Here is a 14840-nt window from a genome sequence, read left to right as displayed (position 1 = left end):
CATCAAAACCAGTTCAGAGACCAAACAAACCCAACAGAGAAAAGGGTCCCCGGACCTCAAAATTGTAGTAAACACTAAACAGTCCAAACAAAATGTCTTCCCATGGGGGGAGTAGTTCTTCAATGTCCAGCAACCCTCCTATTCCCCCCTCACATCCACATCCTATTATTGTGTGACCAATACCATCCAAATCATTCTTACTTTCATTTCCCAAAGTTATCCGTCTACAAGGAGACCTGTATAGATCACATGATGGCACCAATGAGGATGGAGGAGGACCGGAGTCACATGACTGAGAAGATACTAAACCTCACCCTGGAGATCATCTACCTGCTGACCAGAGAGGTGAGGAGGATTCTGGGAGGTCACATGACATCACTCTTATCTCTATTAATAAAACACAGACCTGACCAGAGAGGTGAGGAGGATTCTGGGAGGTCACATGACATCACTCTCATCTCTATTAATAAGACACAGACCTGACCGGAGAGGTGAGGAGGATTCTGGGAGGTCACATGACATCATTCTTATCTCTATTAATAAAACACAGACCTGATTGGAGAGGTGAGGATTCTGGGAGGTCACATGACGTCACTCTCATCTCTATTAATAAAACACAGACCTGACCGGAGAGGTGAGGAGGATTCTGGGAGGTCACATGACGTCACTCTCATCTCTATTAATAAAACACAGACCTGACCGGAGAGGTGAGGAGGATTCTGGGAGGTCACATGACATCACTCTTGTCTATTCTGGTCAATAGACCATTTTATTTTTGCACACATTTAGATGATGTCAGGTGATTAATATTGTTTTATTTGTCTCCTGATCTGTAGGATTATGTTGTAAAGAAGAAGTCTAGTGGGGAGCCAATCTCAGGACGATGGAGCAGAACCCAGAGCCTCACCATGGTGCCTCCATCTCATTCTCTGATACCTGAGAGGGAGAAAGAGCAGAAGATTCTGGAACTGACCACCATGATGGTCCATCAGCTGACAGGAGAGGTGAGCGGTGCCGGGAATTCTGGGACATTCTCCAGTAACAGACAAGGGATGTGTCTGGATGGTGACTGTATCATTGTGTGTGTCAGGTTCCTATAAGGTGTCAGGGTGTCACTGTCTATTTCTCCATGGAGGAGTGGGAGTATTTAGAAGGACACAAGGACCTCTACAAGGACGTCATGATGGACAATCAGCAGACTTTGGGTTTTGTGAAGATTGTAAGGAAGGAATTTCCCCGGAATGAGACGATATTGAAGCTCACCCTGGAGATCCTCAGCCTGCTGACTGGAGAGGTGAGTGTAATGAAGGGGTTAAATCTGACTCGGCTGTACACTGGGAGGGATTCAGAGTCACTTGAAGTCTTCTGATGTTCTGTAATCAATAACGACATCCACACAAGTACTATGAATACATAAAGTGTCCGGACTCTATGAGATTTGGTTATAGCACAAGATGGCGGCATTGGTTATAGAAGAGAACAATCTCAGCTTTCGTCCAATCAGAGAGACCCATGATTACCAGCATGCCACGCCCACTGACCACTAAATCCATGGGTGACATTTCCTGGTGGGTCAGTGAGCCTTACTAGTAAACCATTAGTGACTCTATTATATGACTTCTAGAAGGAGCTATAAATCTGACCCCATTGTCATCATATCATTGGATGGAGATGTCTGTCCTTTGCTGAGTCGGCACATTGTGGCCAATCCCTGGAGAATAAATCTAGAGCTGACCATAGAAGTGAGGGATTATGGGAGAGTGAGATTTATCTTTGTATCACATAGAACTGTACAGGAGTCATGAAGAAATCTACCGACAATGACACCAGAAGGAGATCTCATCGTATGACCACAAGATCCTCGAGAATCCAGAATCCCATCACCATCCCCCCACCTCCATCCCTGATCCCTACAAGACAGAAGACACAGAAGATTCTAGAAGTCACTAAGAAGATGATGGAGCTGCTGACAGGAGAGGTGAGCGGTGCCGGGAATTCTGGGACATTCTCCAGTAACAGACAAGGGATGTGTCTGGATGGTGACTGTATCATTGTGTGTGTCAGGTTCCTATAAGGTGTCAGGGTGTCACTGTCTATTTCTCCATGGAGGAGTGGGAGTATTTAGAAGGACACAAGGATCTCTACAAGGACGTCATGATGGACAATCAGCCGCCCCTCACATCACCGGGTAAGAGGAGACTTTATTGTAAAGGAGAGAGCAGTACGGAGGATCCACCTAGATCCCCCATCATCTGATAAACACATAGAAACAATGGATTCAGTCAGTGTGTGTGTTTCCTACAGATGGATCCAGTCATGGGAACCCACCAGAGAGATGTCCCCGTCCTCTGTATTCCCGGGATTCCACACAGGAAGGTCCCACCATCCCTCACCATCATCAGGTAGATGATGACAATTATTGGTAGTTGTGATTTATACACAGCATGTTTGTTACAATGAATGTTTTATTATATCTTTCAGAGTGGAATCCTCGGGGATGATAATATTGATGTTAAAGAAGAGTATAAAGAGGAGGATGAGGAGTATGGAGTGATGGAGGAGTTTTCAGAAGGACACAAGGAGATGATGGAGCCACCTAATACCAGGAACCCACCAGAGAGATGTCCCCGTCCCCTGTATTCCCGGGATTCCACACAAGAAGGTCACACCATCCCTCACTATTACAAGGTTGGTGGGATGGAGAATCTAGAACATGGACTTGTAGAGACTATGGGCTCCAATCACAAAGCGGTATCTTCCCGTATCCCAGTATGTAGTAAGATGCTGCATTCTGTTTTTTAGTAGTGAATCCTGCGGGGAATTTACCACTGGTGTCCATAGCAACACTTGTAAATAGCTTGTTGTTAAGGAGAGGGCAGCCGCCAGTGTCCCCAACAACCAGTAAACAAGGAGCGGACGGCCGCCAAGTTCCCCGCTGACAGCTGTGACAGGTCTGGTATGGATTTTGAGGGGAACCCCGATGCCAAAAAAATAAAATTAAAGGAGTGAGTTCCCCTCCAAAATCAATACCAGACCCTTAGTGAGTGCCCACCTTCCTCCTGAACCGTACCAGGCCACATATTCTCAACATGGGGTGGGTGCTTCAGGGCAGGGGCACTCTGCGCCCCCAAAAGCACCTTGTCCCCATGGCGATGGGGACAAGGGTCCCTTCTTCACAACCCTGGGCAGTGGTTGTGGGGGGGCTTTGGGTGGGGGACTTATTGGAATCTGGAAGCCACCTTTAACATGGAGGCCCCCAGATCCCGCCCCCCCACAATGTGAATGAGTTTAGAGTACATAGTACCCCTATTCATTCACCAAACAGTGTAGTGTAAAAAAAAACACTGGAATAAATTTTTGACAAAACAAAAATAAAGAGCAATATCCCCCTGATGTAGATCCATCGATGATCCAATCACGATACTCGCTGTCATCGCTGAAAAAACAAAGCTCCCCTCCTGACATCTGACAGCTTTGTCGCCTCCCACTTCTAAATAAACTAAGGAATGCTACTACCCTGTGACGTCACTGGGTGGCCTTGCCCTCTTGTTACGTCACCAATACAACATGCCCCGGTCAGTGACGTCACGAATACAACATGCCCCGGTCAGTGACTTTACCAATACAACATGCCCCGGTCAGTGACATCACCAATACAACATGCCTCAGTCAGTGACGTCACCGAGTGACACCGTCTCTTAGTATATTTAGTGGCAGGAGGCAGCAGAGCTGTCAGACAGAGGGGAGTCTTCATTGGGAGCGGAGCTTTTCTTTCCGTGACAGCGAGCATCGTGATTGATGATGGATCTACACCGGGGGGGACATTTTGCTTTATTTTTCTTTTTTAACTAGTAGCCGACCGCAGATAGCCGAATGACGGCTTCACTGCGGCCGGCCAGTTCTGGGTGGACGTCATATGACGTCCCCCCAGAACGCGCTCTCCTGCGCGCCCCAGGGGGCGCGCACCCGGCGATCTCCGTGATCGCTGTGTCCTACGGACACAGCTGATCACGTGATGTGGTAAAAGGCCGATCCCAGCGGCCTTTTACCACGTGATCAGCGGTGTCCAATGACACGCTGATCACAGGGAAATGCAAGTGCCGGTTCTCGGCTGCACTTTCCTCACGCTGTCAGATCGTGAGGAAAGTACTGCCGAGAACCGGCAGTTGTCAGAGCGGGGATCGGCACCGATCATCAGGACACTGATGATCAGTGCCCTGATGATCGGTGCCCAGCAGTGCCACCCGTAAGTTCGGCCCACCTGTGCCCAGCAGTGCGCCCACTAGCTCCGCCCACCTGTGCCCAGCAGATCACCCACCTGTTCCCAGCAGTGCACCCACCTGTGCCCAGCAGTGCGCCCACTAGCTCCGCCCACCTGTGCCCAGCAGATCACCCACCTGTGCCCAGCAGTGCACCCACCTGTGCCCAGCAGTGCACCCACCTGTGCCACTCTGCAGTGTCACACACCTGTGCCCAGAAGTGCCACCTACCTGTGCCCAGAAGTGCCACCCACCAGTGCCACCCACCTGTGCCCACCCACCAGTGCCACCCACCAGTGCCGCCCAGCAGTGCCACCAGTCAGTGCCCAGGGGTTGTGCCAGTCAGTGCCCAGCAGTGATGCCAGTCAGTGCCGTCTATCAGTACCCATCATCAGTGTCACCTATCAGTGCCGCCTCATCAATGCACATCAGTGAAGGAGAAAAAATACCTGTTTGAAAAATTTTATAATAAAAATTTTTTGCACTTTTTTTATTTATAGCGCAAAAAGTAAAGCGCCCAGTGGCAATTAAATACCACCAAAAGAAAGCTCTATTTGTGAGAAAAAAATGATCAAAATTTCATATGGGTACAATGTTGCATGACCGCGCAATTGTCAATCAAAGTGCGGCAGCGCTGAAAGCTGAAAATTGGCCTGGTAAATAAGGGGGTATAAGTGCCTGGTAGGCAAGTGGTTAATAAAGGACTTGTCAAAAACTGCCTGCTGTCTATATAACAGAATACTTTTTTGGGGCGAATAATTAGGGGTACCATGTACCCCATACTCATTCACATGGGGTGAGGGATCTGAGGGCCCCCTTGTTACTTTTTGTAAGTCTCCTGCCTGCAAACCCCCACAGCCACTAGGCTGGGTTGTAGGGAACAGTCCCTTGTCTCCATCAACATGGACAAGGTGCTCTGGGGGAGCAAAGCTCCCCCCCCCGCCCCAGAGCATCCACTCCATGTTATGGGCACGTGGCCTGGTATGTTTCTGGAGGGGGGGGGTCACTTGCTTGTCCCCCCTTTTCTGATTTGCTGTGCTGCATGCTCAGATAGGGGTCTGGTATGTATTTCTTTCATTTTGGCAAGGGGCCCCCTTTCAAAATCCATACTAGACCCCCCAAGGAGGGAATCCTACGCCATTTTCTTAATATTTCCTTGCTGGTAATTCTTTTTTTTTAGATTTATCTGTTGGTTTGGATGCGGCAGCCGCTCGCTCCCTAACAACCATGTTGTTTACTGGTTGTTAAGGATGCCAGCGGCCGCCCACTCTTTACCAAGCAGTACACATTTCCTGAATGCCGCATGTCTCCACCACTAATTAATGACCGCATGCATTTCATTCTTTATTTCCTTCTGTGAATGTAACGCCTGTTCATGCGGTATTTACTGAGCGTGTTCAGTGTTTGTGGTCAATACCGCAACACGGGATAGGAAATGGACAGTTTCAGGATGGCATGCGGTATTTAGGGGAAATGTACCCACATATCACATGTGATCTGCTTCTGTGAAGGGAGACAATGTGTGGATTTTGTGTGTGATGTCACAATCATAAATCTTACATTTTACAGATGATATTTTCTCTCATTTCCTTGATTTAGAGTGGAGATCCAATCGATATAGAATTTGAGGTGAAAGCAGAAGAAGAAGAGGCGTATGTGAGGGATGATCAGCAGTCTATGGAGGAGGATGGAATAACGGGGACATTTATAGAGGAGGACACTCCTACAGAGATCAGCACAGGTGGGTCATGAACACTAAATCCATTCCTCCACCCATACTGCTCACTGATTGGTCCAGAGTAGGGCGGGGACTGGGTGATATCAGCCTGTAATCCCCTGGTCACTTTCCTGAGCTGTGTTCCCCGTCCTGTATTCCTGGATTTCTCTCGGATAATCTTCCTTCTCTGTGCTGCAGACACAATTTATGTCTCTAGACTGGATTTATGGAGGTTCTGGGGTTCAGCTGGCAGCAAAATGTTGATTTTTACTCTAAGCATTGCATAATGTAGGCACCCAGGACATGTGACTGGGGTCTCCTGCCTTGTGCCTGACTCCTCCAGGGGACCTTCTCTGTTATCTGCTGGCTGTGCCGGGTGGAGGGATATGTCTGTAGTGTCTCAGCCCCAAGTCACTGAGTGCAGTCTCAGGAGATGGGAGGCAAGCAACCCTTTAAGGACCTTAAATTACTGAATACCAATATTATGAGTCCTGACCATTACATTATATAATTTATATTGTACATTACATACTCCTGACCCCTGCACTATATAATCTATGTTGTACATTACATACTCCTGACCCCTGCACTATATTCTCTATGTTGTACATTCCATACTCCTGACCTCTGCACTATATACTCTGTGTTGTACATTACATACTCCTGACCCCTGCACTATATACTCTATGTTGTACATTACATACTCCTGACCCCTGCACTATATACTCTATGTTGTACATTACATACTCCTGACCACTGCACTATATACTCTATGTTGAACATTCCATAGTCCTGACCCCTGCACTATATACTCTATGTTGTACATTACATACTCCTGACCCCTGCACTATATACTCTGTTGTACATTACATACTCCTGACCCGTGCACTATATACTCTATATAATCTATGTTGTACATTACATACTCCTGACCCCTGCACTATATTCTCTATGTTGTACATTACATACTCCTGACCCCTGCACTATATACTCTGTGTTGTACATTACATACTCCTGACCCCTGCACTATATACTCTATGTTGTACATTACATAGTCCTGACCCCTGCACTATATACTCCATGTTGTACATTACATACTCCTGACCCCTGCACTATATACTCTATGTTGTACATTATATACTCCTGACCCCTGCACTATATACTCTATGTTGTACATTACATACTCCTGACCCCTGCACTATATACTCCATGTTGTACATTACATACTCCTGACCCCTGCAACATATACTCTATGTTGTACATTACATACTCCTGACCCCTGCACTATATACTCTATGTTGTACATTACATACTCCTGACCCCTGCACTATATACTCTATGTTGTACATTACATCCTCCTGACCCCTGCACTATATACTCTATGTTGTACATTACATACTCCTGACCCCTGCACTATATACTTTATGTTGTACATTACATACTCCTGACCCCTGCACTATATACTCTATGTTGTACATTACATACTCCTGACCCCTGCACTATATACTCTATGTTGTACATTACATACTCCTGACCCCTGCACTATATACTCTATGTTGTACATTACATTCTCCTGACCCCTGCACTATATACTCTGTTGTACATTACATACTCCTGACCCCTGCACTATATACTCTATGTTGTACATTACATACTCCTGACCCCTGCACTATATACTCTGTGTTGTACATTACATGTTCCTGACCCCTGCATTATATACTCTATGTTGTACATTCCATAGTCCTGACCCCAGCACTATATACTCTATGTTGTACATTCCATAGTCCTGACCCCTGCACTATATACTCTATGTTGTACATTACATCCTCCTGACCCCTGCACTATATACTCTGTTGTACATTACATACTCCTGACCCCTGCACTATATACTCTGTTGTACATTACATACTCCTGACCCCTGAACTATATACTATATGTTGTACATTCCATACTCCTGACCTCTGCACTATATACTCTGTGTTGTACATTACATACTCCTGACCCCTGCACTATATACTCTATGTTGTACATTACATACTCCTGACCCCTGCACTATATACTCTTTGTTGAACATTCCATAGTCCTGACCCCTGCACTATATACTCTATGTTGTACATTACATACTCCTGACCCCTGCACTATATACTCTGTTGTACATTACATACTCCTGACCCGTGCACTATATACTCTATGTTGTACATTACATACTCCTGACCCCTGCACTATACTCCATGTTGTACATTACATCCTCCTGACCTCTGCACTATATACTCTACAGTGGATATACACCCCTGTTAAAATGTCAGGTTTCTGTGATGTAAAAAATTAGACAAGGATAAATAATTTCAGAACTTTTCCACCTTTTAATGCATGCTATAAACAACTGAATTGAAAAACAAACTGATATCTTTTAGGGGGGAAGAAAACAAAAAATACTAAAATAATGTGGTTGCATAAGTGTGCACACCCTCTTATTACTGGGGATGTAGCTGTGTTCAGAATGAAGCAATCACACTCACAATCATGTTAAATAGGAGTCAGTACACACCCGCCATCATTTAAAGTGCCTCTGATGAAACACAAATAAAGTTCAGCTGTTCTAGTCGGTCTTTCCTGACATTTTCTTAGTCGCATCCTTCAGCAAAAGCCACGGTATGCAGGGAGCTTCCAAAGCATCACAGGGATCTCATTGTTAAAAGGTATCAGTCAGGAGAAGGGAACAAAAGAATTCCCAAGACATTAGATGTACCATTATTATTATTATACAGTATTTATATAGCGGCAGAAGGTTTGCCTCGCACTGTACATTATAGTGGGGGATGGTACATGAGACAGGACAGTAACAAAACAGAACACGAGGGGTTCAAGGGCCCTGCTCTTTGGAGCTTACAATCTAGGAGACCATGGAACACAGTGAAGACAGTCATCATCAAGTGGAGAGAATATGGTGCAACAGTGACCTCGCCAACAGTGACCTCGCCAACAGTGACCTCGCCAACAGTGACATCACCAACAGTGACATCACCAACAGTGACATCGCCAACAGTGACCTCGCCAACAGTGACATCACCAACAGTGACATCACCAACAGTGACCTCGCCAACAGTGACATCACCAACAGTGACATCACCAACAGTGACCTCGCCAACAGTGACATCACCAACAGTGACATCACCAACAGTGACATCGCCAAGAACTGGATGTCCCTCCAAAATGGATGAAAAGATGAGAAGAACACAGGTCTGGGAGGCGGCCAAGAGGCCTACAGCAACATGAAAGGAGCTGCAGGAATATGTGGCAAGTCCTGGCTGTGTGGTCCATGTGACAACAATCTCCGTGTTCTTCATATGTCTGGTCTATGGGGTAGAGTGGAAGACGGAAGACTTTTCTTAGGAAGAAAACCATCCAAGCCCGGCTACATTCTAGAAAAACACATCTGAAGTCTCCCAGAAGCATGTGGAGAGATGTGTTCTGGTCTGATGACACCAAGGTTGATCTTTTTGGCCATAATTCCAAAAGATATGTTTGGCACAAAAACAACACTGCACACCACCAGAAGAACAGAATACCCACTGTGAAGCATGGTGGTGGCAGCATCATGCTTTGGGGCTGTTTTTCTTCAGCTGGAAATGGGGCCTTAGTCAAGGTAGAGGGAATTATGAACAGTTCCAAATACCAGTCAATATCGGCACAAAACCTTCCGGCTTCTGCTAGAAAGCTGAACAAAGAGGAGCTTCACCTTTCAGCATGACAACCACCCAAAGCATCCATCCAAATCCACAAAGGAACGGCTTCACCAGAAGAAGATGGAAGATTTGGAATGTCTCAGCCAGAGCCCAGACCTGAATCCGATGGACAATCTGTGGGGTGATCTGAAGAGGGCTGTGCGCAGGAGATGACACACAATCTGACAGATTTGGAGTGTTTCTGCAAGGAAGAGCGGGCAAATATTACCAAGTCAGGATGTGCCGTGCTGATAGACTCCTCCCCAAATAGACTGAGTGCTGGAATCACATCAAAAGGGGCTTCAACAAAGGATTAGTGTAAGGGTGTGCTCACTTATGCAACCAGATTAATTTCATTTTTTATTCTTAATTCCCCCTAAACGATTTCAGTTTGTTCAACTGAGTTGTACAGTTTATAGGTCACATTAAAGGTGGAAAAAGTTCTGAAATTATTTATCTTTATCTAATTTTTTTTACATCACAGAAACCCGACATTTTCACAGGAGTGTGCAGATGTTTTATATCCACTGTATGTTGTACATTACATACTCCTGACCCCTGCACTATATACTCTGTTGTACATTACATACTCCTGACCCGTGCACTATATACTCTGTTGTACATTACATACTCCTGACCTCTGTACTATATACTCTATGTTGTACATTACATACTCCTGACCCCTGCACTATATACTCTATGTTGTACCTTACATACTCCTGACCCCTGCACTATATACTCTGTTGTACATTACATACTCCTGACCCCTGCACTATATACTCCATGTTGTACATTACATACTCCTGACCCCTGCACTATATACTCTATGTTGTACATTACATACTCCTGACCCCTGCACTATATACTCTATGTTGTACATTACATACTCCTGACCCCTGCACTATATACTCCATGTTGTACATTACATACTCCTGACCCCTGCACTATATACTCTATATTGTACATTACATACTCCTGACCCCTGCACTATATACTCTATGTTGTACATTACATACTCCTGACCCCTGCACTATATACTCTATGTTGTACATTACATACTCCTGACCCCTGCACTATATACTCCATGTTGTACATTACATACTCCTGACCCCTGCACTATATACTCTATATTGTACATTACATACTCCTGACCCCTGCACTATATACTCTATGTTGTACATTACATACTCCTGACCCCTGCACTATATACTCTATATTGTACATTCCATACTCCTGACTTCTGCTCTCCCCCCTCCCCCCACTGCTATATATACACATAATATGGATTCTCTTGTTCCCCCCATTTCCTCCCAGCTGCACATTATATATCAGATGATGTGATTGGAGCACAGACTTTTACATGGTGATAATAATGTGATAACATCCTCCAACTTTGGACCCTTAAACAGAAAGTGATAATGAGGGAGGAGTCAATACCCCAATGATGGTGGTCTTCAGGATCAGTCCAGTCTTCATCTTGGTTGTTCTCCCCCCATCCTCACTCTCTGACCTCTGGTGGGGCTCAGCCCCGCTGTTCTTCATGACTAAATCATGGAGTAAATAGGGAAGTGCAGTACTTCTTGTGTTGGGAAGATGGTGATGAGTGATAGAGGGGGTGGGGACCCTCGTCCTATAATCCCCTCATCACTGTCCCTCCTATAAAAGACAGTTCTGGTTGTTTCCTCACTCTCTGACTAAGGTCCATGAATAAAGAAATGACCTGGTAGGAGATCAGAGGAGCCATTTCCTAGTTCCCTTGAGGGTGGAATTGTAAGCTCCTTAGAGACCAAGCTGCCTGATGTGGGCGGAGTCCTGGTTTGGGGGAACCAATCAGCTCCTGTCTAGTAATCCTCTTTGTCTTTGTATTTTAGTCCATGGCCTGGAGATGAGGAAAACCTCTGAGGATTGTCTCACTTTGTCTCCAGACTGGAAAGTAGAAGATGAGGACATCACACAGTATAGTCCAGGAGAAAACCCGGCTCCCTCCAATGTCCATCCGGCACCACCCAGTGTAGATGGACCATCGGATTCCTTGTATCCTGAGGAACCTCAGACTGTGCGGGACCGGGCCGGCCTTCCAACAGGGAAGAGGTTCTCCTGTACTGAGTGCGGGAAAGGTTTCCATTATAAATCACATCTTAATGTGCATGAAAGATCTCACACTGGGGAGAAGCCATATTTCTGTTCTGAGTGCGGGAAATGTTTTTTAGATAAGTCCAGTCTGTCCAAACATCAAACATCTCACACGGGGGAGAAGCCGTATTCCTGTCCTGAGTGTGGGAAATGTTTTTCAAGGAAGTTCAGTCTTCACATACATCAGAGATCTCACACGGGGGAGAAGCCGTATTCCTGTACTGAGTGTGGGAAATGTTATTCAAGTAAGCCCAGTCTTAACACACATCAGAGATCTCACACAGGTGAGAAGCCACATTCCTGTCCTGAGTGTGGGAAATGTTTTTCAGACAAGTCCAGTCTTCATAAACATCGGAGATCTCACACGGGGGAGAAGCCACATTCCTGTCCTGAGTGTGGGAAATGTTTTTCAGACAAGTCCAGTCTTCATAAACATCGGAGATCTCACACGGGGGAGAAGCCGTATTCCTGTCCTGAGTGTGGGAAATGTTTTTCAGACAAGTCCAGTCTTCATAAACATCAGAGATCTCACACGGGGGAGAAGCCGTATTCCTGTCCTGAGTGTGGGAAATGTTTTACACAGAAGTCCTATCTTTACAATCATCAGAGATTTCACATGGGGGAGAAGCCGTATTCATGTTTTGAGTGTGGGAAATGTTTTTCAAGGAAGTGCAATCTTTACATGCATCAGAAATCTCACGCAGGGGAGAAGCCAAATTCCTGTCCTGAGTGCGGGAAATGTTTTTCAGATACAGCCAAACTTCATTTACATCAGCGATCACACACGGGGGAGAAGCCATTTTTCTGTCCTGAGTGCGGGAAATGTTTTTCAAAAAAGTACAATCTTCATATACATCAGAGAACTCACACGGGGGAGAAGCCGTATTCCTGTCCTGAGTGCCCGAAATGTTATTCAGATACGTCCAGTCTTCATAGACACAAGAGATCACACATGAGGGAGAAGCCGTATTCCTGTCCTGAGTGCGGGAAATGTTTTTCACAGAAGACTGATCTTCACAGACATCAGAGATTTCACACAGGGGAGAAGCTGTATTCCTGTCCAGAGTGCGAGAAATGTTTTTTATGCAAGGTCTTGCTTCACACACATCAGAGATCTCACACTGGGGAGAAGCCGTATTCCTGTTCTGAATGCGGGAAATGTTTTTCACAGAAGTCCAATCTTTACCAACATCAGAGATCTCACATGCGGGAGAAGCCACTTTCCTGTCCTGAGTGAGGGAAATGTTCCTCACTGAAGTCCTGTCTTCATGTACATCATGGATTCCACACAACCCTGGAGGTGTATTAGTGTAGGAAATGTCTTCTAGATGAATGTTGCTGGACATCCCAGCTCTCATGTGGGGAAGAAGCACACCCTGATATACACCTCAGATATACTCCATGGCTGATCTTCATCATGGCAGAAACAGTTCATAAGGAGATGAGAGGCCCCCAAAGACATGGATGAAGTGTGGGACCGGGTTGGTCATTGATGGCAGGAGAAGAATATCAATGGAGTGCTGGCCTAGAGCACTGGGCTGACTTTTCATTGGGGTGCAGCCTACAGTGAAGGAAATGTGTATTTGCTCCCCTCTGATGTTGAATGTTCGCCCCTCACACAGAAATGATCGGTCTAACAATGGAATGTTCGCCCCTCACACAGAAATGATCGGTCTAACAATGGAATGTTCGGTGTAACACTGAGAGACAGAATACAACAACAAATTCAGCAGAAATGCGTCTAACAAATGATGACTGATTTGCATGTTCATGAGGGAAAGAAGGATTTGATCCCCTATCATTCAGCAGGATTTCTGGCTCCCAGGTGTCTTTCATACAGGTAACAAGCTGAGATTAGAAGCAGTCTCTTAAAGGGAGTGCTGCTAATCTCATTGTGTTACCTGTATAAAAGACACCTGTCCACAGGAGCCATCAAACCATCAGATTCCAAACTCTCCACCATGGCAAAGACCAAAGAGCTGTCCAGGGATGTCAGGGACAAGATGGTAGACCTACACAAGGCTGGACTGGGCTACCAAACTATGGCCAAGCAGCTTGGTGAGAAGGTGACAACAGTTGGTGCAATCATTCACAAATGGAAGAAACACAAAACAAGTGTCAGTCTCCCTAGGTCTGGTGCACCATGCAAGATCTCACCTCATGGAGTGTCAATGATCATGAGAACAGTGAGGAATCATCCCAGAACTACACGTGAGGATCTTGTCAATGATCTCCAGGCAGCTGGGACCACAGTCACCAAGAAAACAATTGGTAACACACTACGCCGACAAGGACTGAAATCCTGCAGTGCCCGCAAGGTCCCTCTGCTCAAGAAAGCCCATGTCCAGGCCAGTCTGAAGTCTGCCACTGAACATCTGAATGATGCAGAGGAGGACTGGTGGGAAGTGTTGTGGTCAGAGGAGACCAAAATCCAGCTCTTTGGCATCAACTCAACTCGCCGTGTTTGGAGGAGGAGGAATGCTGCCTATGACCCCAAGAACACCATCCCAACTGTGAAACATGGTGGTGAAAACATTCTGCTTTGGGGGTGTTTTTCTGCTAAGGGGACAGAACAACTGCACCGCATCAAAGGGACGATGGATGGGGCAATGTACCATCAAATCTTGGGTGAGAACCTTCTTCCCTCAGCCAAGGCATTGAAAATGTGTCGTGGATGGGTGTTCCAGCATGACAATGACCCAAAACACACGGCCAAGGTAACAAAGGAGCGGCTCAAGAAGAAGCACATTAAGGTCCTGGAGTGGCCTAGCCAGTCTCCACATCTTCATCCGATTGAAAATCTGTGGAGGGAGCTGGAATTTTGAGTTGCCAAATGTCAGCCACCAAACCTTAATGACTTGGAGAGGATCTGCCAAGAGGAGTGGGCCAAAATCCCTCCTGAGATGTGTGCGAACCTGGGGGCCAACTCCCGGAAACATATGACCTGATTGCCAACAAGGGATTGGCCACCAAGTACTAAGTCATGTTTTGTGAAGGGGATCAAAT

General features: G+C 46.0%; 2 protein-coding genes across 2 annotated transcripts in view; one reads left to right on the top strand and one right to left on the bottom strand.

Moving 5' to 3' along the window:
• LOC149445436 (uncharacterized) overlaps positions 1 to 14840 on the bottom strand; it is a 194079-nt gene that overhangs the window by 16542 nt on the left and 162697 nt on the right. The window lies entirely within an intron of this gene.
• Positions 226 to 13479, top strand: LOC149445438 (uncharacterized). Its single transcript, XM_089653821.1, has 3 exons — positions 226 to 345; positions 846 to 998; positions 11578 to 13479. Exons 1-3 carry the CDS (start codon positions 250 to 252, stop codon positions 13069 to 13071), a joined length of 1743 nt encoding a protein of 580 aa, XP_089509947.1. The 5' UTR covers positions 226 to 249; the 3' UTR covers positions 13072 to 13479.

Source organism: Staurois parvus, unplaced genomic scaffold (assembly GCF_062004578.1).
Source record: "Staurois parvus isolate SC_StPar_1 unplaced genomic scaffold, SC_StPar_1.0 ptg000721l, whole genome shotgun sequence".
NCBI classification, from domain to species: domain Eukaryota; kingdom Metazoa; phylum Chordata; class Amphibia; order Anura; family Ranidae; genus Staurois; species Staurois parvus.
This window is presented reverse-complemented; position numbering and strand designations above follow the sequence as displayed.